At 35.7% G+C, this 27,645-nt stretch overlaps 4 protein-coding genes and 1 long non-coding RNA gene across 5 annotated transcripts; 2 read left to right on the plus strand and 3 right to left on the minus strand.

Moving 5' to 3' along the window:
• Positions 1–162: 162 nt before the first annotated feature.
• LOC125196927 lies at positions 163–1,641 on the minus strand. Its single transcript, XR_007171962.1, has 2 exons — positions 1,108–1,641; positions 163–637 (listed from the first exon to the last, which is right to left on the minus strand). It is a non-coding gene; the product is annotated as an uncharacterized LOC125196927 (long non-coding RNA).
• A 1,533-nt stretch (positions 1,642–3,174) lies between these two features.
• LOC125191641 (agamous-like MADS-box protein AGL80) lies at positions 3,175–4,078 on the plus strand. Its single transcript, XM_048089038.1, has one exon. The coding sequence runs from the start codon at positions 3,175–3,177 to the stop codon at positions 3,934–3,936; it is 762 nt and encodes a 253-aa protein (XP_047944995.1). The 3' UTR covers positions 3,937–4,078.
• A 3,322-nt stretch (positions 4,079–7,400) lies between these two features.
• On the minus strand, positions 7,401–8,246 carry LOC125194641 (glutathione S-transferase T3-like). Its single transcript, XM_048092888.1, has one exon. It carries the CDS (start codon positions 8,244–8,246, stop codon positions 7,401–7,403), a length of 846 nt encoding a protein of 281 aa, XP_047948845.1.
• A 1,226-nt stretch (positions 8,247–9,472) lies between these two features.
• Positions 9,473–10,186, minus strand: LOC125194642. The gene has a single exon (XM_048092889.1). It carries the CDS (start codon positions 10,184–10,186, stop codon positions 9,473–9,475), a length of 714 nt encoding a protein of 237 aa, XP_047948846.1.
• Positions 10,187–10,705: 519 nt separating this feature from the next.
• LOC125192683 (brefeldin A-inhibited guanine nucleotide-exchange protein 2-like) lies at positions 10,706–19,934 on the plus strand. Its single transcript, XM_048090311.1, has 11 exons — positions 10,706–12,131; positions 13,536–13,853; positions 14,030–14,375; positions 14,455–14,877; positions 15,094–15,383; positions 15,774–16,047; positions 16,590–17,089; positions 17,225–17,546; positions 17,682–18,042; positions 18,154–18,836; positions 19,082–19,934. The coding sequence occupies exons 1-11, from the start codon at positions 10,930–10,932 to the stop codon at positions 19,691–19,693; spliced, it is 5,331 nt and encodes a 1,776-aa protein (XP_047946268.1). The 5' UTR covers positions 10,706–10,929; the 3' UTR covers positions 19,694–19,934.
• Positions 19,935–27,645: the final 7,711 nt, after the last annotated feature.

Here is a 27,645-nt window from a genome sequence, read left to right on the forward strand (position 1 = left end):
AAGCAATGCCTTCATCTTAATCCTCCATAGACCGAAATCAGATTTCCCGTTGAACTTTTCTGCCTCATAACGCGCCATCGCCATCAACGCCTCGATATTCCCACGGATGGCGCTACTTATTGAATTACGAATATGAACGATCGACGCAGAAAAAGATCGACAAGAAAAAATAACAACACACCAGATTTTTACGTGGTTCGACAAAACGTCTACGTCCACGGGAAGACTCAGTTATGGATGTATTGATCTCACACTCTCTTTATACAGATTTGGAACAAGAAAGAAATCACTCAAGCTCTCTACAATCTACTCACAAGATTGAATCGCAAGAACTCACTACCTCACTCTTCTTCACTCTCCTACTTCCTACTTCTGTTACAAAATGATGGTGATTCGTGTGTGATTAAGTGAGCTGGAGCTGAGTATATGAAACCCCTTTCAATCCACGAGCAGTTATAACTAACTCCGGATGCATTCACACATGCACTCGGTTGCACGTGTATCTCACCGCGTCTGGCTTATCACACGCACCCAGCCTTGTTTATGTGTGGCTCTCTTGATCACTGACCCCCACATTTATATTACAAGTGCTATCATGAAATGCAGTAATCATGATGCACTTAGCCACATTTTGGTACTGCTGACACACAATATGTAAATAAAATTAGTTAAGTGATCTAATTATCTGTTACAAGATGACTAATAAACTCTCAATTTCATCAAGCCAATATCCAACCTAGCCGATTAATCAAAAACAAAATTCAAACTCCTATTTTTATCAAGCCAAGATCCAACTTTGTATATCAACAAAAAACTAACTTCAAATTGGAATTAGGCTGAAGGAAAAAAGTGAAAAGAGTGTTTATTGAATAAGTAAGAGTGTTTATTGAGTCACTGCAATCATTGTTTTAGCATTTTCTCAAACAACTGGGTTGCAAGAATGATCAATCAAATTCCTCACAATCTCAGTATGAAGCAATTCCATTTTTTCAGTAGCCAAAATAATACTATGAAAGATCAAATTTATTATCAACATTCATAAACTAATTTTCCAATCAAGTACACTCAATCCATAATAAGTACAATGAAACCAAATCTTAAGCCCACCCAGACTGCATCAATTTTCGTCCCTCGACGGATAGATTGTTCGAGGCGTAGGTGGCTCTTCCAATTTGCCTCAGCACTGAGCTTGTGATTTTGAGAACTGAAGAAGAGAAGTTGAAACTGATTCGGATAAATTTCACAGATTGATAAAAACAAAAGGGAATTGATGAAGAGAAGTTGAAATTGATTTGGATGAATTTCACATATTGAGAAAAATGAAAAAGAATTGAAGAAGAAAAGGTAATATTGATTTGGATGAATTTCACATATTGAGAAAAACGAAAGAGAATTGAAGAAGAGAAGGTGATATTTATTTGGACGAATTTCATAAATGGAGGAAAATGATTCTGATATTGAGAATTGAAGAAGAGAAGGTGAAATTGATTTGGAAGAATTGCCCTGATTGAGAAAACGAAAGGGAATCCATGGAGAGAATGTGGTATCGATTTCAGGAATATATTGAAGAAGGGAAGATGAGTTGAATTTCACATATTAAAGAGTATCTGACGTGGAGAGAGAGGGGGGGCGCTAAGCATATCATCTCTCGGACCCGACATAATTTATGCACCAAGAAGGGTATTTCACGAATAATATAGTTTGTGCGCCAAGTCAGTCGATTATGATGTCTATTGTCACATATGACCAAAATACGAATTTGACCCAAAATATTCACTTTTTAAAAAACGGGTCCATAACAAATAAAAATGTCGCCGAAGTAGTCCTTTTTTGCCAGATCCGTCAAAAAACTAACGGTCAACGCTAATTGCACAGTGGCATGACCGTTAGTTTTTTTACGGAACCTTCAAAAAGGACTACTCCGACAAGGATTTCGTTTGTTATGGACCTATTTTTTAAAAAAGTGAATGTTTTGGATCAAATTCGTATTTTGGTCATTTGTTATGGACCTGTTTTTAAAAATGTGAATGTTTGGATCAAATTCGTATTTTGGTCATATATCGCCGAAGTAGTCCTTTTTTGTTAGTTTCGTCAAAAAACTAACAGTCAACGCTAATTGCACAGTGGCATGACCATTAGTTTTTTTACGGAACCGTAAAAAAAGGACCACTCCGACAAGGATTTCATTTATTATGGACTTGTTTTTAAAAAAGTGAATGTTTTGGATCAAATTCGTATTTTGGTCATTTGTTATGGACCTGTTTTTTAAAAAGTGAATGTTTTGGATCAAATTCGTATTTTGGCCATATGTTTAGGACCAAAATTGACCTTTACTCTTAATTTTATCATTTGACCTTCAAAAACTTGAGTTAATCCGGAGATGATACACTTATAGAATGTAATTGATTTGGTGCAATACACTTATGGAATGTAATTGATTTTGTACCATATCAAATGTAAATTAATCAGATGTAATATCATTATAATGAAATATCAAAATTTTTAAATTGAATCGCAAATCAATAGCTTCATTGATATGCTTACCGATCCGATTTTGAAAGTGGTTGCAAATTATAATCTTTTGATACAAATTTTAAAAAATGATGTTTGAAAAGGAACGTGTATTCGATTTTGCATTGGATATTAAGGTATTATCTATCCACAAATATTTTATACTCTTCATAAGTACTCCTAATTATTTATTAGATTTGTGTATATGTGCAATGGTCTTGTGCTTTATTATTAGGTTTTTATATAGTTAAAATGGATCAAATTATCGAAAGTAGTAAGTATAAGTTCAAAACGACAATCGGCAAGGCTCTATCGTAAATACAAATCATATACTATAAAAATGACAAAGAAAAAAAGTACATCAAATAAGTCCTAAACAATAGGGCACTCAGATAAAGCAAAAGCACTTTATTATTAGTGTTATACTACTATTTAGAAAAAAAGGTACTAGTATACTTATAATATTGTATGTACAATTACTCTAAAATTGCTAAAGAGTTTTTAAATTTATCTTGCCAATATCATCATAATAAATATTTATTTCCTCATAAAAGTATAAAATTAAATGGAACAACTAAGACAACACTATGCAAATTCAAAATTCTATCTATTCTCAGGCCTTCATCCGCTATAAATATGTACACAAAGATAAACCCAAAAGCAATGACAAGAAAGAAGGTGACCCTCGCCTACATTTCCAACGACTCTGAGAGAAAAGCTTCCTACAAGAAGCGAAAGAAGGGTTTGATTAAGAAGGTGAGCGAGCTGAGCACCCTCTGCGGTGTCCAAGCATGCGTCATCATCTACAGCCAGTACGACCCCGCGCCGGTGGTATGGCCATCGCCTCTTGATGCGCAGTCCATCCTGGCCCGCTTCCGCAAGCTCTCCATCATGGACCAGAGCCGGAAGATGGTAAACCAGGAGAGCTACACGCGGCAGCGGATCAAGAAGGCAACGGAGCAGCTCCGCCTCCAGAAGGAGAACAGCTGCCGCGAGCTCGAGGCCTTCATGTTCCGCTGCATCACGGGCCAGGCCTCCATCCACGACCTCCAAATCACTGACGTCTCGGAGATGAGCTGGGTCATCAGCCAGATACTCAGGGAGATCAAGGGCAGGATGGACGCCATGGCAGCGGAGCACCAGCGCAAACAGGCTGCGCCGCTGCCTCCACTCCCGCCGCCGCCGCCTCCTCCTCCTGTGGTGAAAGAGGCCCCGCCACGGATGGAGGAGGATGGCAATGGCATGGAGAGCTTCCCGTGGAACCTGGTCCAGAGCCCGGGAGGAGGAGGCAGGATGGACGGGAGCGGCCTCGGGTGGGATCCCGGGATGGTGCTGCCGTATCCCTACATATTCGGCCAGTCTAGCTCTTCTCAATCCGGCCAGAATCAGAATCAGAATCCCAATCCGAATCCTTTCAACCAGTGATGGTCTCATTAGTTCTATGTTGATGTTTTACCTTTTGTTTGGGATTTAGAAATTTATCTTGGTTGATTGATGTATGATGCATCTGCAGTTGAGTAATTTGTTTTAATTAATGTCTCTTGTGTCACCTCAATTTTATTTTTTTCATTTTGATTGAGCACGAGTTTTAAGAAATGTAATAGAAAGTGAGTTGAAAAAGTTAGTGACAGATGATTCCTACTTTTATATATTCTATTAGTTTTATAATACTACGTGAGTGAGAATGAATTGGTTGAATATGAGATCCACTACAAAAATTATAAAAATTGAAATGTAACAAATTCTATGGAATTGACGGAAATGGAAAAATGTGACAAAATCTAAGGGACGAAGAGAGTATTATTACTTCCATTTTAAACTGCGGAGAATTTGAGTTATATGATTCGTAGATATTGATATTATTATTACTTTCTTTGTAAAAGGTGAAAAAATTTTATTCCGCGCAATTATTTACATACTCCCTCCGTTTCTTTATAGTTGAGTCATTTTTCTATTTCGGGAAGTTTCTTAATAGTTGAGTCATTTCCATATATGGTAACTTTTTTCTCTCTCTTACTTTACTCTATCTTACTTTATTCTCTCTATTTTATTCACTTTATACTTTATTCTCTCTACCTTTTTCTCTCTCTTACTTTTCTATCTATTTATTTCACACACCCAACATTCATTTCTAAAACTCCGTACCAAAAAGTTCCGCCTCAACTATGAAGAAACAGAGGGAGTACCTTTTCTAACTTGTTATTTAAATTTTTATAACGAAGTGAGACATATAACTTAGGAAATTCCGAAGAAAAACCAAATATGCTTATTTTACTAGAAAAACTAAAAATGTTTACTTTTATATAGTAGTAATATAACTATTAATTAATTATATGAAGACTATACATTAATATTATCATAATTTTTCATGTGTATTAAAGTACTATGTACTATGTGGGGAGTGTTATATTGTTATCTCATAACTTAATTGCTAACTACAACTAAATAATAGCCATTAGATATTCAAATTAAAAGCTTAGATCATTAATCTCTAAATGTCAATACGATCAACGAAAAACGTCAATAAGACCATAAGATTAATTCCAAAAAATATCAATAGAGGTATTAATGTCAATTAACTACATATTTAGTTATAACTAACTTTTAAAAGAAATCTCAAAACTTTAAATTCATATAACATATATCAAATTAAAGATAATTTCATAAGGATTCCAACGATATCATACATGCATATGTTCCGACGTCAAAATTTGAAAAAAAAATCGAAAATTTTTAATTTTTTCGTACAAGCAGAAATGTCAACATACTATATAAAATATGTCAATATAATACATGTAGAATGTCAATATAAGCAATGAGTTAATATTCTTAAAGCATTGTGTTGACATTCTCAAATCATTGAGTTGATATTTTTGGAAAACTATATTGACATTTTCATCAAAAACCTTAATTTGGAGTTTTTTTTATCTTTTTTTATTTAATTAATAAAAATGAAAATTACACGTGGCGAATTGTAGACCACACGTTTTCTAAAATCCTATGGCCTTAAATTAGTTGTAGTTAGCAATTAAATGATGAGTTAGCAATTGATCACTCCTTTGTACTATGTAGTAGTATATTATAGGGAAAATAAAAAATCATATAAGTGGGAAAATACAATTCAAATAGTAATAAATCATCATTGCATTTACTAAATTAACACATGTAGTTAAATACTATGCATCTCCGATAAAATCAAAATAAATTATTACGTGTTACAGTAAAAAGAGAGAGAGTTGTAAGTTGTAACTGAAACTGGATCAAACCTTTCCAGTAAATTACACATGTTTTTTTAACCCAAGGGGTGTAGTCGAGTGGCATAAGATTCGTCCATTCTTAATCAAATGATCAGGGGATCGATCTCTGCCTTTAGATACGAAGCAGCTTTAAATCCTTGGGCCAACTGTCCCACCTATTGAGAAGTGCCTACAAATCAGCATGGTGAATAGTCACTAGGCCCGCCAATGAATACTCTTGGTAATTACCAAAAAATAATAAAAATTACACATGTTTTTTTAGCCATTGTTAATCATCGCGGGTTTTTTTTTATAACAATGTATTTCATACATTTAATACTTTTCACTAATTTACATATGAATAATGTGTATTTGTTAATTTATAGGAGAGTAATAATGACTGAGATTAGCCGGTATTAAATAAAAAGATAGGCATAATTGTATACAACATCAAGCTCGTTGTATACAATTGTCGAAGATTTGATAAGTAGATTAGACATACACTTGTATTAAGCTCAAGATTGAGATGGTTGGCTTGAAATCTAACTCAGGGTCCGGGGATGTCAGTGTAGCCCGTAATCTGTGGGCTGGCCCGAAATATCCACTTCATTGATTATTTTTATAATATAATAAATAAAAAAAATAACTTTCAATTTTATATTGCACATACAAATTATATATTAAACTTTTATTAATATAACAATAAAGAAATAAATTAAAATTTCAAATTCACTAAAAAAATATTAAAATTTCTAAAACATATTTTGAAATTTCTCAAAATATGTTTATGTTTCATTTTGAAATCTCAAATATTAGTACTTATCACGTTTAAACATATGTCTCAAATTTATCATAATTAAATATTTTACACTTGATAAATATAACTAATTTTTATCATTATTTATTCAATTGATCGCGTGTTATTTTATCGGTAGTAATCTGTTGGACTAGCCCGAAACCCGAGCTTTTAGGGTTAAGATTGAACTTTTATAACCCAAAAAACCACAACTCAATTAGCCCTCACCCAATTGACCCGCAACCCGAGTATAATTGACCAAAAACCCGCTGGCAGACCCGATTGACATCCCTACCTGAATCTCTCCATTGGTTTGGCCATCATGCTTGGCGTGATTAGAACACTCACAATGGAAGGGCCCTTCCATAGGGCCCTTCTTTTTTTATTATTTACACATCATCATTTTTTGAAAGGGCCTATCTCCCCACAATGGAAGGGCCCTCCCATAGGACCCTTCCTTTTCTATTTAATTTCCACATCATCATTATTTTGTTTTAATTTTTTAGCACTTCTATATTTAATATATTATCAAATTAAATAAATTTAAATACAAAAAAAATATTAATGCACAAATCTTTGTTGTATTGCAATATTGGAAAAGAATACAACAAATGCAAATAAAAAAAACTTACATTTAAAAAAAAAACAAAAATAATAAAAAAAAAACACAAAAAAAACCTAGAAATGATCTCCGGAATCAAAACACATATAAGATTCAAGCGTCATAGTCGTCGAAATGCAAACCCAGTTGTTTCTTGATCCTACTGATAGTTTTCCAGGTGTCCGTCTTGACACGATCATTCGATTCATCTCGATACAGCTTTTATAACTATGCAGCTGAGCATAGCCGGCAATTCTTACATCACTGCGTCCCCATCAGTCGACTGGGAGGCACTCGCCTGAGACTTGCCCTTCGCCGCTGCCTTCGCTGTTTTCACTCCCATTGGGCGCCGAGCAGTTAGTTGAACTACCTCAACCGACTCAGTGAAGTCGGTTGACTCCGGGCCGCCACTGCTCAAACTCTGGGATTCGATGAGCCTCGTCCTCCTCGAGCCTAGCGCCAATGCCGCCTCAATTACCGCCCTAAATTTGGATTGATCCTTCAGTTTCATGTAGGCTTCACAGTGGTGGAACCCGACGCTGCTGACGGTTCTCGTTAATTGGGCTTGCGACAAATCTCGCACGTCGTCGTATCCCATACCGCTCGACATCATTCGGCAATTGTTCTCGTATATGCCATGAAACTTACCTATGTGGAACATGACACGCTCGAAATTCTTGCGAAGCTCCGGCGCCTTGTGAGTTGGTGCCCCATCATGCTTCACTCCATCCTGATTGTATCGTTGCGCGATGCGGGTCCAGAAACCAATCTTTCGTTCGTTGTTACCTACAACCAGATCCTCGTCGATATCTACCCAAAAACTCGCCAGAGCAAGCGTCTCAGTTGCCATATAATGTGTTCGCGACTTCCTACCCTTCGGAGCAGGCGCCGACGGCTCCGCGGCCCTCCCCTTCGCTTTCGTCTTCCCCTTCCCCTTCTCTTTGGGAGGTGATGGGTGCATTTCCTCTACTTCATACTCTTTCGTACTGAAGCTCGGATCTGTGACTGGAATAGTTGTAGATCCGTAAGTGTCGGGTGTAGAAGTCATCATTTCAGGCCGGTAGACCGCGTCCCCGTAATTCGGGTCGATTCCTCTTCCCATGCTCTAGTGGAACGCCTGTGGGGTTATTGGTCTTCCAGCACTGACAAATGTGTTGTCGGAGAATTGAGGGAAGTTGGGGAATTGGTTCCCGGTAAAGTAAGGGGGCCCAGCATTGCCTACAAAAAGAGAGAATCTTCCTGCAAATATGTTGTCACTGGAACTTGGTTGAAGTAGGGATTTTGTTGATTGGGCGGAGGTTGATTGAAGTAGGGATCTTGGTGAGCGAGTGGAGTTTGGGTTTCGGGCGGAATTTGGGTTCCGCCCATGTATGGGCTTCCATCGCCGGATAATTGGGGAGAGTTCTCGGAATCTATTTATAGAGAGAGAAAGTGTAGAATGAGAAGATGGATGATGGAAAGTGGAGGGATAATTGAAATTGATGGAAAGTGGATGTATATAGATAAAAAAAATAAAAAAAATTCGAAAAAAAAGGAAAGGGCCGATGAACGGCCTTTCCTCCACAATGGAGGGCCAACCGACGGCCCTTCTGCGGCAATGGTGGGGCGATGGAGGCCGATGGAGAAGACCTTCCCATGGGCCCATCCATTGTGAATGTATTTGAATATTTAAATACTTCAAAATTTGGAAAAAAAAAACTTCATTTCATTAAAATTAAAACATTACAATACGAAATAAAAAAATTACAAATTCTCAACGGCAGCGGTTGCGGTTCCAATCTTCAATCATGTCGGTCATGAGCTGAGTATGGCCTTGTTGGTTGCGCATTGAGGCCTGTCGCTGTAGAACCTCACCGAAGCCCATCGGTAATCCTCGAGTGACAGGCGAGGTCGCCGTGCTGGAGCTAGATCCGGCTTCATCATCCACCCAATCGGTGACATGTCCACGTTCTTGTTCGACTATCATGTTATGCATGATGACTTCCTTGTACCAGAAACGAGTCGGACCTTTCACGATTGCCCACCGCGATTGGAGCACCCCAAAAGCCCAGGTTCACATCCTTCCTCGCAGACTCCTGCTTTGTCGCAAACAAGACTCTCCTCTCACCAATTGGGCAGCTGATCGTCTTCAAAAAAACAGGCCACCTTGGGTATATGTCATCGGCCAAGTAGTACCCCATATGATGTCTGCGGCCGTTGGCAGTGAACTCGATGGCCGGGCCGCGACCCCTGCACTGATCGGCAAATAGGGTGGACGAGTTGAGGACATTGATGTCGTTGTTTGAGCCGGCTACACCGAAGTAGGCATGCCAGATCTAGAGGCGGTGGTCAGCGACGGCTTCCAGGAATCATCGTAGGGTGGTTGCCCTTGTAGCCATTGGTAAATTGGTCTCTCCACCCCGTCGGGCAGTTCTTCCACTGCCCGTGCATACAGTCGATGCTCCCTAGCATCCCAGGGAAGCCGTGCACCGTCTCGTGCATCCGCATCAGACTCTGGCAATCATCAGCAGTCGGGCGTCGCAAATATGTGTCGCCAAAAGCCTCCACAACTAACTTACAAAAAGTCTTGAGACATTCGCGGCCAGTTGTCTCCCCGACGTGAAGGTACTCGTCGAACATATCCGCCGTTGTGTCGTAGGCCAACTGGCGGATCGCAACCGTGCACTTCTGCAACGGCGTAAGTCCGGGTCTGCCGATCCCGTCTTCCCGATACTGGAAGTACTCATCACGTCCCTCCAACGTGTGCACAATGCGGAGAAAAAGATCTCGGCTCATTCTAAAACGTCGGTGAAAAACATTCGGGCCCCACCTTGGATTCTCGGCAAAATAATCTGCGAACAGACGTTCGTGCGCTACGTCGTGCTCGCGGGGGACATACGTCCGACGTCGTATCGGGCGAGGGACCCGCGCCACCGCCGCCTGCTCCCGCTGCATTTGTGCCAAGCATTCCGCTTTGGCTTCATTAACGGCATCAAACAAGGCTCGAGTCAAGGCCCGTCTGCAGCCATCCGATGTACTCAAATTGTAGTCGTCGGGATTCATTTTTGAGACGATGAGAGAGAATAATTGAAGAGAAATTGAAGAGATGTGAAATTGGAGTGTGTGAAATGGTAGAGAATTGTAATGTTTAAATAAGAAAAAATTTTGGAAAAAAATCAAAAAAAAAAAACGCGTGAGCATCGTCAGACCCATCGTCCGCGTCGTCCACAGTGGCGGACGATGCGACGGACAATGGGGTATCCTCCGCGCATTGTCTGCGGACGATGTATCGGGCGTCGATGATGGTTAACCCATCGTCCGCGATGCTGCAGTGGCGGATGATGCATCGTCTGCACCATTGCGGATGCCCTTACTACTTAATACTTCTTTTGTTCTATTGAAGATAACTCAATTTTCTTTTTGGTTTGTCCTAATCAAAAGTTACTGAAAATAGAAATATCTCCACTTCACATCCAAAAGCATAAATTCTGGTGTCGCTAAAGGAATGAGTCATCTTCTTTGGACAGAGCGAGTAGAAAACTTTACTGGAGCGTATTTTCATCATTTTAGCCGTCGCAGTAAACTCGACACTCTCAGGTTAAATCCATTCACCTGAATCCAGACACTGCTCCACTCCTCCCGCCGAGCTCCGCTCTTCTCCCCTTTCTCTCTCTAGGTCCGCCACTGCGCCACTACCACCACCTCCGCCGACAAACTGGAAGCTCAGCTCAGATCAGCAAGTGACTCCGCCGCGCCAATTTCCGGCGGAGACTTCAATTCTTCCACCTTCATCTTCTAGCTCGGGAATGACTTCTTCGGAAGCTGATTCCCGCTTAAACCAAGTCCTGATCCCCGCGCTCGAGAAGATCCAGAAAAATGCTTCGTGGCGCAAGCATTCCAAGCTTGGCTCCGAGTGCAAATCCGTTATCGAGCACCTCACCTCACCCAATCGAAACCCTAGCGCCGCGTCGCCTCCTACTTCGGCGTCCGCGGAATCCGATGCCAATGCGTCTTTGCTGCAGGGTGTCCTTCTAGATCTTTCCCTGTACGATTCTGAGATCGTTCTCAGTCCACTCATCAACGCACTCTCCGCGAACTACCTCAAAGTCTCCGAGCCTGCTCTTGATGCGGTCCAGAAATTGGTCGCCCATGGGTACTTGCACGGCGAAGCGGACCCCAGCGGCGGGGCGGATTCTAAGTTGCTCTCGAAATTGATCGATTCAGCTTGCAAGTGCCACGAATTGGGAGACGAGAATGTGGAGCTGTTGGTTATCAAGTCGCTTCTTTCGGCGGTTACGTCGGCTTCACTACGACTGCACGGTGATTGTCTGCTGCAAGTGGTGAGGACTTGCTATGATATATATTTGAATAGTAAGAATCTGGTGAATCAGACGACCGCCAAGGCGTCGTTGGTTCAGATGCTTGTTATTGTGTTTAGGAGAATGGAGGCCGATTCGTCAACGGTGCCATTACAGCCTATTGTGGTGGCAGAGCTTATGGAACCAGTAGAGAAGGCGGATGTGGATGGTTCCATGGTTTTCGTTCAGGGTTTCATTACTAAGATAATGCAGGATATAGATGGAGTTTTCAGCCCTAGTACCCCCAGTGGTGTCGCAGGATCAGGGGTCATGGCCCATGATGGGGCATTTGAAACAAAGACCTCAACCGTGGAGAGCACAAATCCGGCGGATTTGTTGGACTCAACAGATAAGGATATGTTGGACGCTAAGTATTGGGAGATCAGCATGTATAAGACGGCATTAGAGGGTAGGAAAGGAGAGTTAGCAGACGGTGAGGGAGAAAGGGATGATGACTTGGAGGTGCAGATTGGAAACAAGTTGAAGAGGGATGCTTTTTTAGTTTTCCGGGCTTTGTGTAAGCTCTCCATGAAGACTCCACCCAAAGATGCTGCTGCGGACCCCCAGGCAATGAAGGGGAAGATCGTGGCATTGGAATTGCTCAAAATTTTACTGGAAAACGCCGGGGCAATATTTAGGACTAGTGAAAGGTATTTGATTATGGTATTGTTTCTTCCAAATTACTGTTTACGCCATTAAGTTTATGCATATTCAAATAATATTTGCATATGTTGATGTTGGCTCGCTATGATGCCTAAGCATGAATATTAAACTTTCAAGATTAGTTGTAGAACATTAGAGATGATGTATACTAATTACAGCATAGTACTATACAACTGGGGATATTGCTAAGCAACACTTGTTGAAAATACTGAAATGAGAGTATTTACTGTGCATTTAGCATTAAGATAAGATATGAATATTCTTTGGTGCCTGGAGTGCATCTTCTGAAGTGTAGAAACTGATATAGTGTTGGTTTCTAGAATAGCCTCACACTATTTCTTTCTATCCATGACTATCACACAATCTGTAAATTTTCTCTAAATGGGATTTTTCTAATGGAGTTAGCGCATTTATTTTCTATTGGTAATTTATATGACCAACCAAACAATTAAATTCACCCTAATCATAATGGTAACTTATCCCCATGTCTTTACACTATTAGAGGCTCATCTTATTTTCACTTCTAACTATCTTCTAGGTTACACTTTTCTTCAAATTGTAATAGAACTGGGAAGTAGTTTAAGAAGATCATATGAAATACCCTTCCTTGGATATATGCGAATGGTAAAATCAGTGCGAGTGACTAGATGATTACTTTTTACTCATTGGAACTTCTAGTGAGTGCCATCAAATGGGCATTATAGGCTTATTTTGGTAATATTCCAATAGTAAATGTTTTGCCATCTATTTGTTTCCTGCATCAGTATTAGATTTGATTTACCCTAGACCCTAGTTCAGGTAATTGGTCCTGAAAGTTGGAAACTAAAAGTATACTTTCCAGAATGTGTCCCTCTGAAAATTGAATGCTCATTAATGATTATACAAGTTAATGATTGGTTCTTAATGAGTATGATTGGCCTTTATGCTGTAGTTTTATCAAATATCAACACCCATACTACTCAGCTCCTCAAACTGAATTTGTTTGAGTTATTGCTCAAAAACATTTTAGTGTTCTTTGAGTTGATTGAAGAAGGTATTAGGTATATTCTATTGGTATAATTAGCAAGCCAATGATATATTGTTCCTGTACCAGATCTGAACTCTTTCACAGTGTTCCATCAAGGGGCCATTTTTTGTCCGTTTTCTTTTTTCCAGCTTTTAAGTTTTCTAACTACTGATTTCTTCATTCCAGATATGGTTATATCACAGTTAATATATATGCGTGTGTGTATTTATCATATATAAATGTGTTCCTGTTCTTGAGCTGATTATTGTCTTTAATCTTAGTATAAGATATTTGAGCAACCTACCTTTTTCTTTGTAGCTGTTCTATCTTTCTAAAACTGAAGCTAATTTCTAAGCATCACTAATTATTGTCATTTCTTAAACAGATTTTTAGATGCTATAAAGCAGTACTTGTGTTTATCACTATTGAAGAACAGCGCTTCAACTCATATGATCGTGTTCCAGCTTTCTTGCTCCATATTTGTAAGCCTGGTGTCTCGTTTTAGAGCTGGATTGAAAGCAGAAATAGGGGTATTTTTTCCTATGATTGTTCTCCGAGTGCTAGAAAATGTTGTGCAACCCAATTCTCAGCAAAAGATGACAATCCTTCGTTTTCTGGAGAAGCTTTGTGTAGATTCACAGATCTTGATGGACATATTTCTCAATTATGACTGCGATGTTAATGCTTCCAATATATTTGAGAGGTAAGGACTTGTCATCTCTGTGTACTTTTCACTTATATCTGATATTTTTGGTAATGCCTTTTGAATAATATGTCAAATAACTGCTGGTATTCTAAGTTATGCATGCAAATGATGTGGTTGCTTATCAAACAATCTTAAGGTCTCTTGTTTCCTTGTCATTTCATTGTCTATCCCAGAATGGTCAATGGACTACTTAAAACTGCTCAGGGTGTTCCACCTGGTGTTTCAAGCACACTTCAGCCCCCGCAAGATGCTAGTTTGAAGCTTGAAGCTATGAGATGCTTAGTTGCTATCCTGAAATGCATGGGTAGCTGGATGAACAAACAATTGCGGATTCCAGATATTCAGTCATCAAAGAAACTAGATGCTGTAGATAATGGTTCTAATACTGGGAGTCCCCCTTACTCAAATGGCAGTGTAGATGAGACAACTGAAGGATCAGATACACAGTCTGAAGCCTCAAGTGAAGTTTCTGATGTTTCAACCCTAGAGCAGCGCCGTGCCTATAAACTTGAACTTCAGGTACTATTTAGGTTAATTATTTTGATTAATGTGCTCAATATTTTTTTTATCAGTCTTTGAAATAAGGTCTATATGGCAGGAAGGCATCTCTCTTTTTAACCGGAAACCCAAGAAAGGTATCGAGTTCCTGATAAATGCAAATAAGGTGGGAAACTCTGCAGAAGAGATAGCAGCATTTCTTAAAAATGCATATGGTCTGGATAAAACTCTGATTGGTGACTATTTGGGTGAAAGGGAAGATATGCCGCTAAAAGTAATGCATGCTTACGTGAATTCGTTTGAATTCCAAGGGTTGGAGTTTGATGAGGCTATCAGGGTCTTCCTACAGGGCTTTAGGTTGCCTGGCGAGGCACAAAAAATTGACCGCATCATGGAGAAGTTTGCTGAGAAGTACTGCAAATGTAATCCAAAAACCTTTACAAGTGCTGATACAGCTTATGTGCTAGCATACTCTGTCATACTACTGAACACTGATGCACACAACCCTATGGTGAAGAACAAGGTAAAATTGTACACTGATGGTTGTAAGGTTCCTTTAACAAAAACCTTTACAAGTGCTGATACAGCTTATGTGCTAGCATACTCTGTCATACTACTGAACACTGATGCACACAACCCTATGGTGAAGAACAAGGTAAAATTGTACACTGATGGTTGTAAGGTTCCTTTAAAGAGGTTCAGCTCTTGACAATTGCTGATTTTTAAATTTTATATCCAGATGTCAGCTGAGGATTTTATAAGGAACAATCGCGGGATTGATGATGGAAAAGATCTACCTGAGGAGTACTTGAGATCATTGTATGAGCGGATATCTAGAAGTGAGATCAAAATGAAAGAAGATAATCTGTCCGTCCAACAGAAGCAGTCTGCGAACCCGAACAGAGTTTTAGGGCTGGATAGCATACTAAACATTGTTATTCGTAAGCGTGGGGTAGACAGTTTGGAGACCAGTGATGACCTTATGAGACACATGCAGGAGCAGTTCAAAGAAAAAGCTCGCAAGTCAGAGTAAGCTTAAATTTATTATCTTCTGCATAGTGGCTGGAAATCTAGAGTAGGCCTTGGGCTCATAATAACAACCCCCCCCCCCCCCCCCAAGCAGCTCTACTTATTTGTTATGTTCCTCATTTGTAGCCATTATCTCCTGTCTAATTTTATTTTTAATGTGACGAAGACATACATAAAAGGGAAAAATTAGGAATGCGTTATATTCCTCATTTTTTAGCTATTAAAATCTCTTGTTCTTTTGTTTGATGAATTATGAAGCTTTAAAGGGGTTTTGAGTTAAAGAAGCTGGGTTAAGTAGATCTTCTTCTTGTTTGAAGAAACGGTGGTTGTTAGCATTTCTATAGAAAAACTGGATTTTGTTTTGATCTCCATCTCTTTGGGAAATTGTAGGTCAGTTTATTATCCTGCAATAGATACGGTGATCCTCAAGTTCATGATTGAAGCATGTTGGGCTCCAATGCTGGCTGCTTTCAGTGTTCCTCTTGACCAAAGTGATGATGAAATTGTGATAGCCCTCTGCTTAGAGGGCTTTCGTAGTGCAATCCATGTCACTGCAGGAATGTCCATGAAAACTCATAGAGATGCTTTTTTGACATCATTAGCCAAGTTTACTTCACTCCACTCACCTGCTGATATTAAAAGGAAAAACATTGATGCAATCAAGGTAAATTTTAATTTGTTGTTCTCGTTGTGTGTTTTATTATTAAGCTTATAATGATGCTCCATTAGTGAAGACTCCCTATTCTTTTTCTGTTTTTTCGCTATAATGATTACATTAGGCTCCGTGTCATTTGGTCTATTCTTGTCTTTTGTAGGAATTATATGTCCTTAACCTTCCCTTTCTTGTTTAGGATTGAAGTTCTTTCTGTCTATATTGATTTATTTATTTCATTTTGGGTTATTGGCAATGTGTTGTAGTTCATTAATCATGGTTACATCTTACACAGACTAGAAGGTTGGTAGGGTATAATTGTATGGCACTTTTAAACGTGAGGTGTCTTCCCGTCTGTGTTTTTCAAATAAATATTCTTAATTCCATTCGGATTTGGTTAGCTCTATTTGTGGGGTCAGAGAAAGTGATACTCCTAAAAACTTTAATCCGTCCTTTGCTAAATCAAAGTGAAATTATTAAAGCTTGTCACTCCTATTATGCAATTTTTAAAATTCTCTGACTACTCTGATCCATCCGTTTACTTGTTTCAACAGGTTATCGTCACCATAGCAGACGAGGATGGTAACTATTTACAGGATGGCTGGGAACATATATTAACATGTGTTTCACGGTTTGAGCATTTGCACCTATTGGGTGAAGGAGCACCACCAGATGCTGCTTTCTTTGCAATCCAGCAGAATGAATTCGACAAATCTAAACAAGGCAAATCAAATATTCTTCCTATTTTAAAAAAGAAGGGTGCTGGGAAGATTCAGAATGCAGCTTCTGCAATGAGGAGGGGTTCTTATGATAGTGCTGGTATGGGTGGTAATGTTGCTGCTGGAATTACATCTGAACAGATGAACAACTTGGTCTCTAACTTAAACATGTTGGAACAAGTTGGTGATGTTAACCGCATATTTATACGGAGCCAAAAACTGAATAGTGAGGCAATAGTTGATTTTGTAAAGGCTCTTTGCAAGGTATCTATGGATGAACTGCGATCGACATCTGATCCTCGGGTTTTCAGCCTCACGAAGATTGTTGAGATCGCGTAAGTTACTCATCACTTGGTCTTTTACTCTTTTGATCTTTTCACATTCACTATGGAAAAACTTTAGCATATTACATATATCATTTTTGCTTCTTTCGCCATGCAAGTGATTTCTATTTTGGTCCCTCGTAACAGGCACTACAACATGAACCGTATTAGGCTTGTATGGTCAAGGATTTGGCAAGTACTCTCTGATTTTTTTGTGAACATTGGCTGTTCAGAAAACCTTTCTATTGCAATATTTGCAATGGACTCTTTGCGCCAGTTATCAATGAAATTCTTGGAAAGAGAAGAATTGGCTAACTATAACTTTCAGAATGAGTTCATGAAGCCTTTTGTAATTGTGATGCGCAAGAGTAGTGCTGTTGAAATCCGAGAATTGATTATCAGATGTGTTTCTCAAATGGTATTGTCCCGAGTCAATAATGTCAAATCAGGATGGAAGAGTATGTTCATGGTATGGAAATCTCAACACGGATGGCATAGTGCTCTTCCCTTTTACTATTATTATTGCCTTGGAAAAATTTATTCTCTGTAAAGTTTATGGCAATGCTTTCACCTTCAGCCCTCTGCTTTTCATTCTTAATTGCAGGTCTTCACAACAGCTGCTTATGATGATCATAAGAACATTGTCCTCCTCTCATTCGAAATCATTGAGAAGATTGTTCGTGATTATTTCCCATATATCACTGAAACTGAATCTACTACTTTTACGGACTGTGTGAATTGTTTAATTGCATTCACCAATACTAGATTCAACAAAGAAATTAGTCTTAATGCCATTGGTTTCCTTCAGTACTGTGCCGAAAAACTTGCTGAAGGAGATCTAGGGAAGGAAGCTCATAATGTGGCTTCTCCATCTTCTCCTCAAACTGGTAAAGAAAGAAAAGGTGACAACGGGGAACCTGCAAATAGGGTGGACGATCTCTATTTATGGTTTCCTTTGTTGGCAGGTAAAGAAATGTTCTTTTTTTGGTCTAGATTTGAAGCTTGATTCATCTAGACTCTGCATATGCAGAATATGATTAATTCAAGTCAAATAAGGTATCTCTCTCCCTTTCCAGGTTTATCTGAACTGAGCTTTGACCCAAGGCCTGAAATCAGGAAGAGTGCCGTACAATTATTATTTGATACTTTGCGCAACTATGGGCAACATTTCTCCCTAACCTTGTGGGAGAAGATCTTTGAATCTGTCCTGTTTAGAATATTTGATGATGCTCGGCGTGCCATTGATCCATCCAGTGATGAGTCTGCACACATAGACAATGGTAACATGGAGGAACTCGGTCAAGATTCGTGGCTTTATGAGACATGCACATTGGCTCTGCAATTAGTTGTAGATCTTTTTGTTAATTTCTATGATACAGTACATCCCCTTCTGAAGAAGGTGCTGATGCTAATGGTTAGTTTTATCAAATGTCCTCATCAAAGCCTTGGTGGTATTGGTATTGCTGCTTTTGTTCGCCTAATGAGCAATGCTGGGGAGATGTTCTCTGAAGACAAGTGGTTGGATGTGGTTTCATCTCTCAAAGAAGCGTCAAACGGAACACGTCCTGATTTTTCCTTTTTCCTTGATGACAATTGCAAAACCGAGGCCGAGGGAGATCTGACTGAAAGCAGTCGTGAGGAATCTGCTGGGGCAGTTACCTCCAATGATGATTTGGATAATAACTTAAGGAGACGTCGTCTGTATACAGCTATATCTGATATCAAATGCCGAGCTGCAATTCAGCTTTTATTAATACAGGTAGGTAATATCAAAAGTTTCTCTCTGTAGCCCAGCACTCTCCTTTAATTCTTCTGGTAAATAATTACAAAAATTTCCTTTTCTTGCCCCCTCTTGCAGCCCTGACATGTACCCCCTGGTAGTATTTCCAGAGGATATTAATCTTGCAGCATTTAGCAAACTAACTTTTCTATTTTTAAGGAAGTAAGATTATGAATTACGTATGTTATTAAATCTGACAACAACTCTTGCATGGAATACGACAGGCTATAGTGGAGATCTACAATATGTACAGAGCTCAATTATCAGTTAAAAACACTGTTATCCTTTTTGATGCTGTACATGCTGTGGCAATTCATGCTCACAAGATAAATAGTGATGGAGTGCTACGTCACAAGCTCCAGGAACTTGGGTCCATGACGCAAATGCAGGATCCTCCTCTACTTCGCCTTGAGAATGAATCTTACCAGATTTGCCTCACATTTCTGCAGAATCTTGCACTGGATCGACCTCCTAGTTATGACGAGTCAGAAGTGGAGTCTTATCTTGTCAACCTCTGCCAGGAGGTCTTGCAATTCTACATTGTAGTTGCCTGCTCGGGACATCTCCCCGACTCATCTCTTGACAGAAAACCATACTGGACGATACCTCTAGGATCTGGGAGACGAAGAGAACTGGCTGCACGAGCACCTCTTATGGTTGCTACTCTACAGGCTATAAGTACCTTAGGAGATTCTTCATTCCAGAAGAACTTGTCTTGCTTCTTTCCCTTGTTTTCGAGCCTGATAAGTTGTGAGCATGGTTCAAATGAGGTCCAACTGGCCCTGAGTGATATTCTGAACTCATCAGTGGGTCCTGTTCTCCTAGGTTCGTGTTGATCTCTGACCCACACCCTTTTTCAGATGTATGATATTTCTGAGGTTTTTCAATTCTTTTGTTACACAAATGATTCGCAAGTACAGGCTTTTAGAGTGTGCTTATGTTGTTTGTATCGGTTGATTTGGGCTATTCTTGTATAATGATGAGTAAGTATATAGGAGCTGGAGGCCTTAGATATGGTGCTCCATTTTTAGAACAATGTTTTTGGTGAAGAAAACGGAAATATCATTGTGTTAGTTATATAAAATTTCATCATAAACCATTGTGTTCCTAATGTGATCATATTCCAGTGGTTCGGCTGCAACCGGCGCCCCCATTGTGAATACTCTTAGATATTTGGAGGTTTCCTTTAGTTTATGCGAATGTGATGTGCATGGTGTAACATTCCCTTTTTCTAAGTTGGGGCATGCAATATAAGGTAATTATGAGAGTTTATTATCTTTTTTTAAAAAAAATAGGAGATGAAAGTGATTTACTTGAAAAGTAATTGCATAAGGGAATGCTATTTTTTCACTATACTTGCATTTAATTAGTTAGTATGAAAAATATTAATCATTAAACAGTTAATTCACATCTGTAATAGTATTTGTATTTTTTTTCCTTTGTCCAAATAATCTTGAGCCAAGGGGCAACTCAGTTTATGAATCACATAAAAAAACTTAGCACGGTTTTAACTTACATTACGAAACAAAAGCTTCTCTTCGGCAACTCTCTATAAACGTTTTGCTTTTTAAATTTCTTTCCAATTTAATTCGCAAAATTATGGTTCGATCCAAAGAATGTCAGTTTTAAATAAACCATATTACGTCAATATTTGAAATATAATGTCAAAGTTCATTGTGACGAACTAGCTAAATTTTAGCACTTGTCTAATCAAATTGTATCGGATAAACTACCTGTCGAATTATTGAGAGTTTAATATTAATAATAAAATTCGACGTCACATTTGGCGCACAATAGCCCAATATTTATGATACTAGTATATCCCCTGCGCGTTGCGCAGCTGAGAAAATTCGTAGTAAATCATATAATTCGTGCGAGATATGAATAAAGGAAATTATTTAACACACTCTGTGCCCAAAAGTTTTGTACCAACTCAATTGGGACAAAGAGAGTACAATATTTAAGAATACAATATTTTAAGAATACATATTTTCTTATAAATTTATAAGAAAAACATACTCTCTCTAGTTAAGACTAAGAAGATTATTTTAAGATTTCATACCAAAAAATTATGTACCAACTTAGTTTGTACAAACAAAGTACAATAATTAAGAGAATCTAAAGTGTTAGTGCATCCCCCAGCGCGTGGCGCAGCTGACGACATTCGTAGTTAATTACGTATTCATTTAATTACAATTGTAATTAGTTACTGAGTTGTGAATGGAGAATGCATATGTATAAAATATTGAATACAATTTTAAATATTTATGTGTATCCCTATAATTATGCTTGGTTTTCGCTCAAAAGAAAATCTTAATTATCCCTATTGAAAATATGAGATGCACTTCATTATTGCGTATAATCTTAATATATTATTTAACAACCCAAGTGCAAATGAAAGTAAATCTTATGCGTAATAATTGTGAAAATTTAGAGATAATATTGTATTTCCTTATCCATTCTCCCTCAACCACTAAATCAATACAATTTTAAACTCTTCATTAATTATTTTCTTAAATACACTACAAAGAATTCAAATCCTTAACCTACCAATCCATAAAGGCAATAATCAACTTATACTAAAAATCTAAAATCAAACAAAATACTTTAGCAATAACACATCTTTCAAGTTATATTACCCTATTAATAATTCCTCACAGAATTAAAACCATGATTCACAACTTTCCACATTAACGAAAGAAATAAATAAACACTACTCGCTCCGTTCCGGCTAAGATGACACATTCCTTAGCCGGCACGGGATTTTATAAGTTGTTGGTTAATGTGTTTAATCGGAGAGAGAAAAGGTGGGTGAAAGTATTAAAATAGAGATAGAAAGAAAGATGAATATTTTAATAGGGGTGAGAAAAAGTGGTTGAGTGTATTAATTGGAGAGAGAAAGTTTCCAAAAAAGGAAATGTGTCACCTTAGTTGGGACAAACTAAAAAGGAAAACGTGTCATCTTAAGTGGGACGAAGGGAGTACAATATAACGACTCTAAGAATAAAAATCAAAAGCAGAAACCTAGCTTCAATAGATATGCAAATCATAATATACAAACACCAATAACAAAATATCAGTTTAACAAATACATTTATCATCAGCAGAAAACAAAAAAAATGCAGATATATATTAAACATTAAATATCGACAAATAAATCCTATTATGTAAAATAAAATATAATAACCATATTGCATGTACTCATATTTTATTGCATAGATTAAAGCACAACATATTAACAATTATAGGAATCTCAGCAAAGGTAAAATAATACGATATCATTGCATAATGCAATTATAAATTATAGGTAACAAATTAGTAAATAAAATCCAAACAAACTTCGAACTAATTTAAAAAGTAATCTAGCATGCATTATCCTTCTTGACTATTATAAAAACTAATTTAAAAAGTAATACGGCATGCATTATGTGTATATACATGTAGTTTATAAATTATACGTTTATCAATCACTTTTCTTTATTTTCACTCAGAAACAATTATACATACAGATGTGAAAACACAAGTTGAAGCATAATTTTATTGCACATATACTACACGTCTATTAGTCACTTTTAGGAATATTTTCCTTATATATATATCTATATAATAAAATGGAGTACTATATTATTTCCTCTTATTAAATTTACTGATGGCATTAATTTATAGTATTTTATTATGTACTTGAAAAGTTGAAATAAATAGAGAGACCATCTCATCATATCTTTTAATGTTAGTAATATTAATTAGTGATAAATTTAGTTGTAATTTAATATATACTTCCAAAACCTATAGAATATTAATATACTCCATCTATACTTCCAAAAACTATAGAATATTAATATACTTCATGTATACTTCCAAAAACTATAGATTATTAATATGCTCCAAATTATTATTACTAATTTCCATCTTTTTTAACACCAATAGTGTATTTTCAATTTCATATTTCAATTACTGTAATTTATGTTGTTTATTTTATACAATTTTAGTCTATCATTTATCGTGCTTTTTATCAATTTTTAGTGTGCAATAATAAATTTATCATGTAATTTTTTATTATAAAATTTAACAAAAATAAATATATAATGGTGTGGTTGGATAGTCACTAATAAATTACAAAAAAAGTATAGTTGAGTTTGTTGAATATTGAGCATATCTTAAAATATTATAATTTATTATTTTAGGTTCTCTTGTACATATATGATGCAAAAAGTAAATTTCCCATTGATTGATTTAAACTCAATCAAAGATAATAAAAAAGTCCAAAAGTTACATAAATTATATAGCTTCTCTAAGAAGTTTTGCACACAAAATCTTAATAAAGTGCAAGTGTATACGATGAGTCAATCTTTGTATGGTTTTTTAAAATATGAGATAAAAATACACTATTGATTAATGACATAAAAAAATATTTTCTTCCAAATTGATAACAAAATTTTATATAATCCATGTATCAGTATGTTGTACGATTCTTTCTTTGCACAAATGAAAGGAAAAGTTGAATTAGCAATTTATGATAGTGGAATAGAAATAGCCGTTATAGCCTCTACAGTGTGAATTGGGAATATGAGAATGCATTGAGAATAGAGAAATTTTTTGGAATATGCATCATATGGATAAAGCACCATTGTACTTTGTATAATGCACATACAAAACGTGAATGAGTGTTATTGATGTGATTATCAATCAATAAATCAATGTACCAAATGACACAATCTCATAGGTTGATAAATATTTTTTTAAAAAAAAATTATATATCTTTTATCTATTATATTAAGTAATTATATAAATTATACCAAAATTTTCAATTTTTCATCCTCTATAAATATAGACCGCATTTGCTATATTTATTTTATCATAGAAAAATATCATCTTTTCTTCTCATATAATCCCTCTTCTTTGGTTGTAGTCTTCTTTGTTTTTACTATGAATGGTGGTGAGAGTAATATATTATATGATTCTTAAAATTACTACTATTACTAATTTCCATCTTAGATTTTGAGCACCAATTGTGTATTTTTCAATTTCATATTTCGATTACTGTAATTTAAGTTGTTTATTTGTTTATTTTATACAACTTTAGTCTATCATTTGTTGTGTTTTTTTATCAATTTTGGTATGCAATAATAAATATTTCATCTAATAATATTATTATAAAAATAAGTATATAATTGTGTGGTTGAATAATCACAGATAAATCAATCATAAAAAAGGTATAGTTGAGTTGGTTGAATATTGAGCATATCTTAAAATATAATAATTTATTATTTGGGTTCTTTTATACATATATGATGCAAAAATTAAATTGTCCATTGTACAAAACAAAAGCTTAAAATTATAATTATCACTTTAAATGCAATTCTAAAATATTATACTATTATGGATATTTCTTTACGTGGAAAGATTAAAATTATCAATAATCACTTTAAATGTATATTGTTAAAATATACTTATCAACTATATCAACTAAATATCCATATTTTATCGAAAAATGATAAACCAAGAGCCGATGTAATCTATACATCTATATCTATATTCATACATATATAAATGTCAAGTTGTAAGAATTTTTATTTTCCCGCTCAGATTCATGAATTTTTTTGAGTATATTGTATACATCTTTTAGAATGTATTATATAAATTTATGTAAGATGCATGACTTGATAGATTGTCATTGAATAAAGCACCATTATACATTGCATAATACACATACAAAACTTGAATGAGTTTTATTGTGGTGATTAATAAGATACTACTCCATAAACCAATGGTCAATAAATAAATCAAATGACACAATCTCATTGGTTTATAAATATTTTTTTAAAAAAATTATATATCTTTTATCTACTATATTAAGTAATTATAAAAATTATACCAAAATTTATAATTTTTCATCCTCTATAAGTAGAGACCGCATTTGCTATATTTTTTTTATCATAAAAAATATCATCTTTTTCTCTCATATAATCCTTCTTCTTTGGTTGTAGTCTTCTTTGTTGTTCACTATGAATGGTGATGAGAGTAACATATTCTCCGATTCTCAAAATTACTATTACTAATTTTCATCTTATGTTTTGAGCACCAATTATGTATTTCATATTTCAATTACTGTAATTTGTGATGTTTATTTGTTTATTTTATACAACTTTAGTCTATCATCTATTGTGTTTTTTTATCAATTTTTATTATGCAATGTATAATATTTCATGTTATAATATTATTATAAAAAAAGTAATAAAAATAAATATATAATGGTGTGGTTGGATAGTCATTGATAAATCAACAAAAAAGGTATAGTTGAGTTGGATGAATATTAAGCATATCTTAAAATATCATAATTTATTATTTTTAATTCTTTTAAACATATATGATTCAAAAGGTAAATTGTACAAAACAAAAGCTTGATTTATTGACTGATTCACAATCAGTCAAAGATAATAGTAAAAAGGCTCAAAAGTTACATCAATTCTTTAAGAAGCTTTGCACAAAACCTAAATAAAAGGCAAATATGTACACTGAGCCATTAACATGTCCAATATAAATAAACCATTGATTATTGACATAAAAAAGATTAAAACACATTTTCATCAACTAATTTTAATTTTTCAATCTTACCTACATATTTATTAAACTACACATTAACCCAACAACACTATTAATAATTTACCATTATAAAACATTTTTGGACTGCATTGGGACACTCTCATAAATCTATATGTTATTCATTTGCTTACGTATCTAAATTCCACGTTTAATCTCACATCACACACGAAACATATTCTTTAACCAACACATATATCCAGAAGCAATATAAATAAAATATACATATGCATATGTCTCTCTATTCCTTTTTATTATTCTGTTACATATCAAGCCTGGTATCTGTTCGGGATTCTTCTATGACCCGAAGGTCCCTCTGTAATTGGACTCATAGGCCCCTCTATAATTGGACATATAGGTCCTTCTGTATTTGACCGGAAGGTCCCTCTGTATTTGACCCGTAGGTCTCTCTGTAATATCAGATCCAGGGCAAGACCATCACAGATCCTCTTTAATCATATGATTCATGTACTTTAATCTCAAATAAAAAACATATCCATTTCCTCACATCATATTCCACCAAAGAATTCCAATATAGTTTATAAATATATCCATTGCACCAGTCCCACGCAGCCAGATCATATTCTATCATTAATAACAAACAACATATAATCATATTAGGTTCACATCATATAATATAATTAATCTCTTCACCAGAACTCAGAATAAAGAAGCATGTGAAACATGTAAAATTAAAAGTATGATTTATACACACCTAAGTACTATAGATATTCTCATTGATTCTACCTCCGGCTGTGCAATCCTTTTCTTCACCAAACTGACTCCGTTATTAATTTGTTACTCTTTTTCAAAATATTATCGGACTATTGCTTCTTTCAATTCCGTGGTTAGGATGACATGTGTATTATGGTGAAATATTATTTCGTAAGGCACATGTATGAATAGGATTTTGAAGCTGAAGTTTTGAGTATACAATTTTCTCATTCACTTTCTTAATAATAATATTCTATTAACTTTAATTACATATTTATAAACCAAAGAGTCGGTGTTAATATGACTAATTTCTCCAACTTATCATACGTGTTTGTCTATTGCATAAATTACTCACACGTATAACACTTCTAGCTATATGTCATGCGTATTCATATAATATTAATTATTAAACTATTAATATATATCCATTTGCCAACACTTTTCTATAATATTCCATACACCCACTCGTTAATTATACATATATGTATATTATTTATATAATTTCTCATGTATTTTACATCTCTTATATACACATACACACTTTGTGAATAGTTTAATAATTTTACTATCTATGTTATTTTTTTCGTATAATTATAAAAAATAATAACTATAGTTTATAATAAAATGAAGAGTGATATTAATGATCATGGTCAATCTAATAATAACTATATGTTATAATAAAATAAAGAGTGCTATTAAACTTTAGGGAAATTAGAAGTTAATATCGAATAATTTGATTTGGGCTTATAAAAGAATAAATAAATAGATGAAATATGAATTTTAGTCTGAATAAATTAGAAGATGTTACAACTATACAATGAATTTTAGGTAATTAATTGTAGGTATAGTTATTGATATTTTAAATAATCTATTGAGTAATAGTCTGATATATTGAATAATTACTAAAAATTAGTATTTTATTATGATGGATGGTAAAAAGAAAATATAATTTTTGAAAATGCGAGAAGCACATGTTCTTAACTCATCTATTTAATATTTTAAATCTATATAGTTAATATTTTATATTTCATATAGAATATTACATAGAAAAAAAGATATTGCAGAATGTTGTTAAATTGTAAACTATGTTACTAAGTCGGTACTACAACCTAACCCTATGGATTACTAAACCCTTTGGAGATGGATTTAACTTCGATCACATAGCGAACGCTATTTTATTGAGTTGGTACTATACCCTAACCTCATGTACTACTAAACCCTTGGATTGTTGGATTTACACTTCAGCCCCGGCGCGATGCGCAACTGACGATATTTTTAGTAATTAAATAAGTACATAATCATGTATTATTGATACATGTGAACTTTAGATTCGAATCGTTATATGCTCCATCCATCTAATGAAATATTGTCCAAATATTCAATCCCAGGACGATGCACTATTTTATTAATTGAATAAGTATATATTTAAGTATTGTTAATAACGTTACATTTTGATATCACTATATATTATTAA

Source organism: Salvia hispanica, chromosome 6 (genome assembly GCF_023119035.1).
Source record: "Salvia hispanica cultivar TCC Black 2014 chromosome 6, UniMelb_Shisp_WGS_1.0, whole genome shotgun sequence".
NCBI lineage: Eukaryota > Viridiplantae > Streptophyta > Magnoliopsida > Lamiales > Lamiaceae > Salvia > Salvia hispanica.

Bases quoted from the DNA above. Each gene is read 5' to 3' on its own strand.
- LOC125194641 (XM_048092888.1), bottom strand. From the start codon at position 8,246: ATGGGAAGAGGAATCGACCCGAATTACGGGGACGCGGTCTACCGGCCT.
- LOC125194642 (XM_048092889.1), bottom strand. From the start codon at position 10,186: ATGAATCCCGACGACTACAATTTGAGTACATCGGATGGCTGCAGACGG.
- LOC125191641 (XM_048089038.1), top strand. From the start codon at position 3,175: ATGACAAGAAAGAAGGTGACCCTCGCCTACATTTCCAACGACTCTGAG.
- LOC125192683 (XM_048090311.1), top strand. From the start codon at position 10,930: ATGACTTCTTCGGAAGCTGATTCCCGCTTAAACCAAGTCCTGATCCCC. The intron at 15,384-15,773 runs GTAAGCTTAAAT...GGGAAATTGTAG, and splicing joins GAAAAAGCTCGCAAGTCAGA to GTCAGTTTATTATCCTGCAA. The intron at 18,837-19,081 runs GTAGGTAATATC...GGAATACGACAG, and splicing joins TTCAGCTTTTATTAATACAG to GCTATAGTGGAGATCTACAA.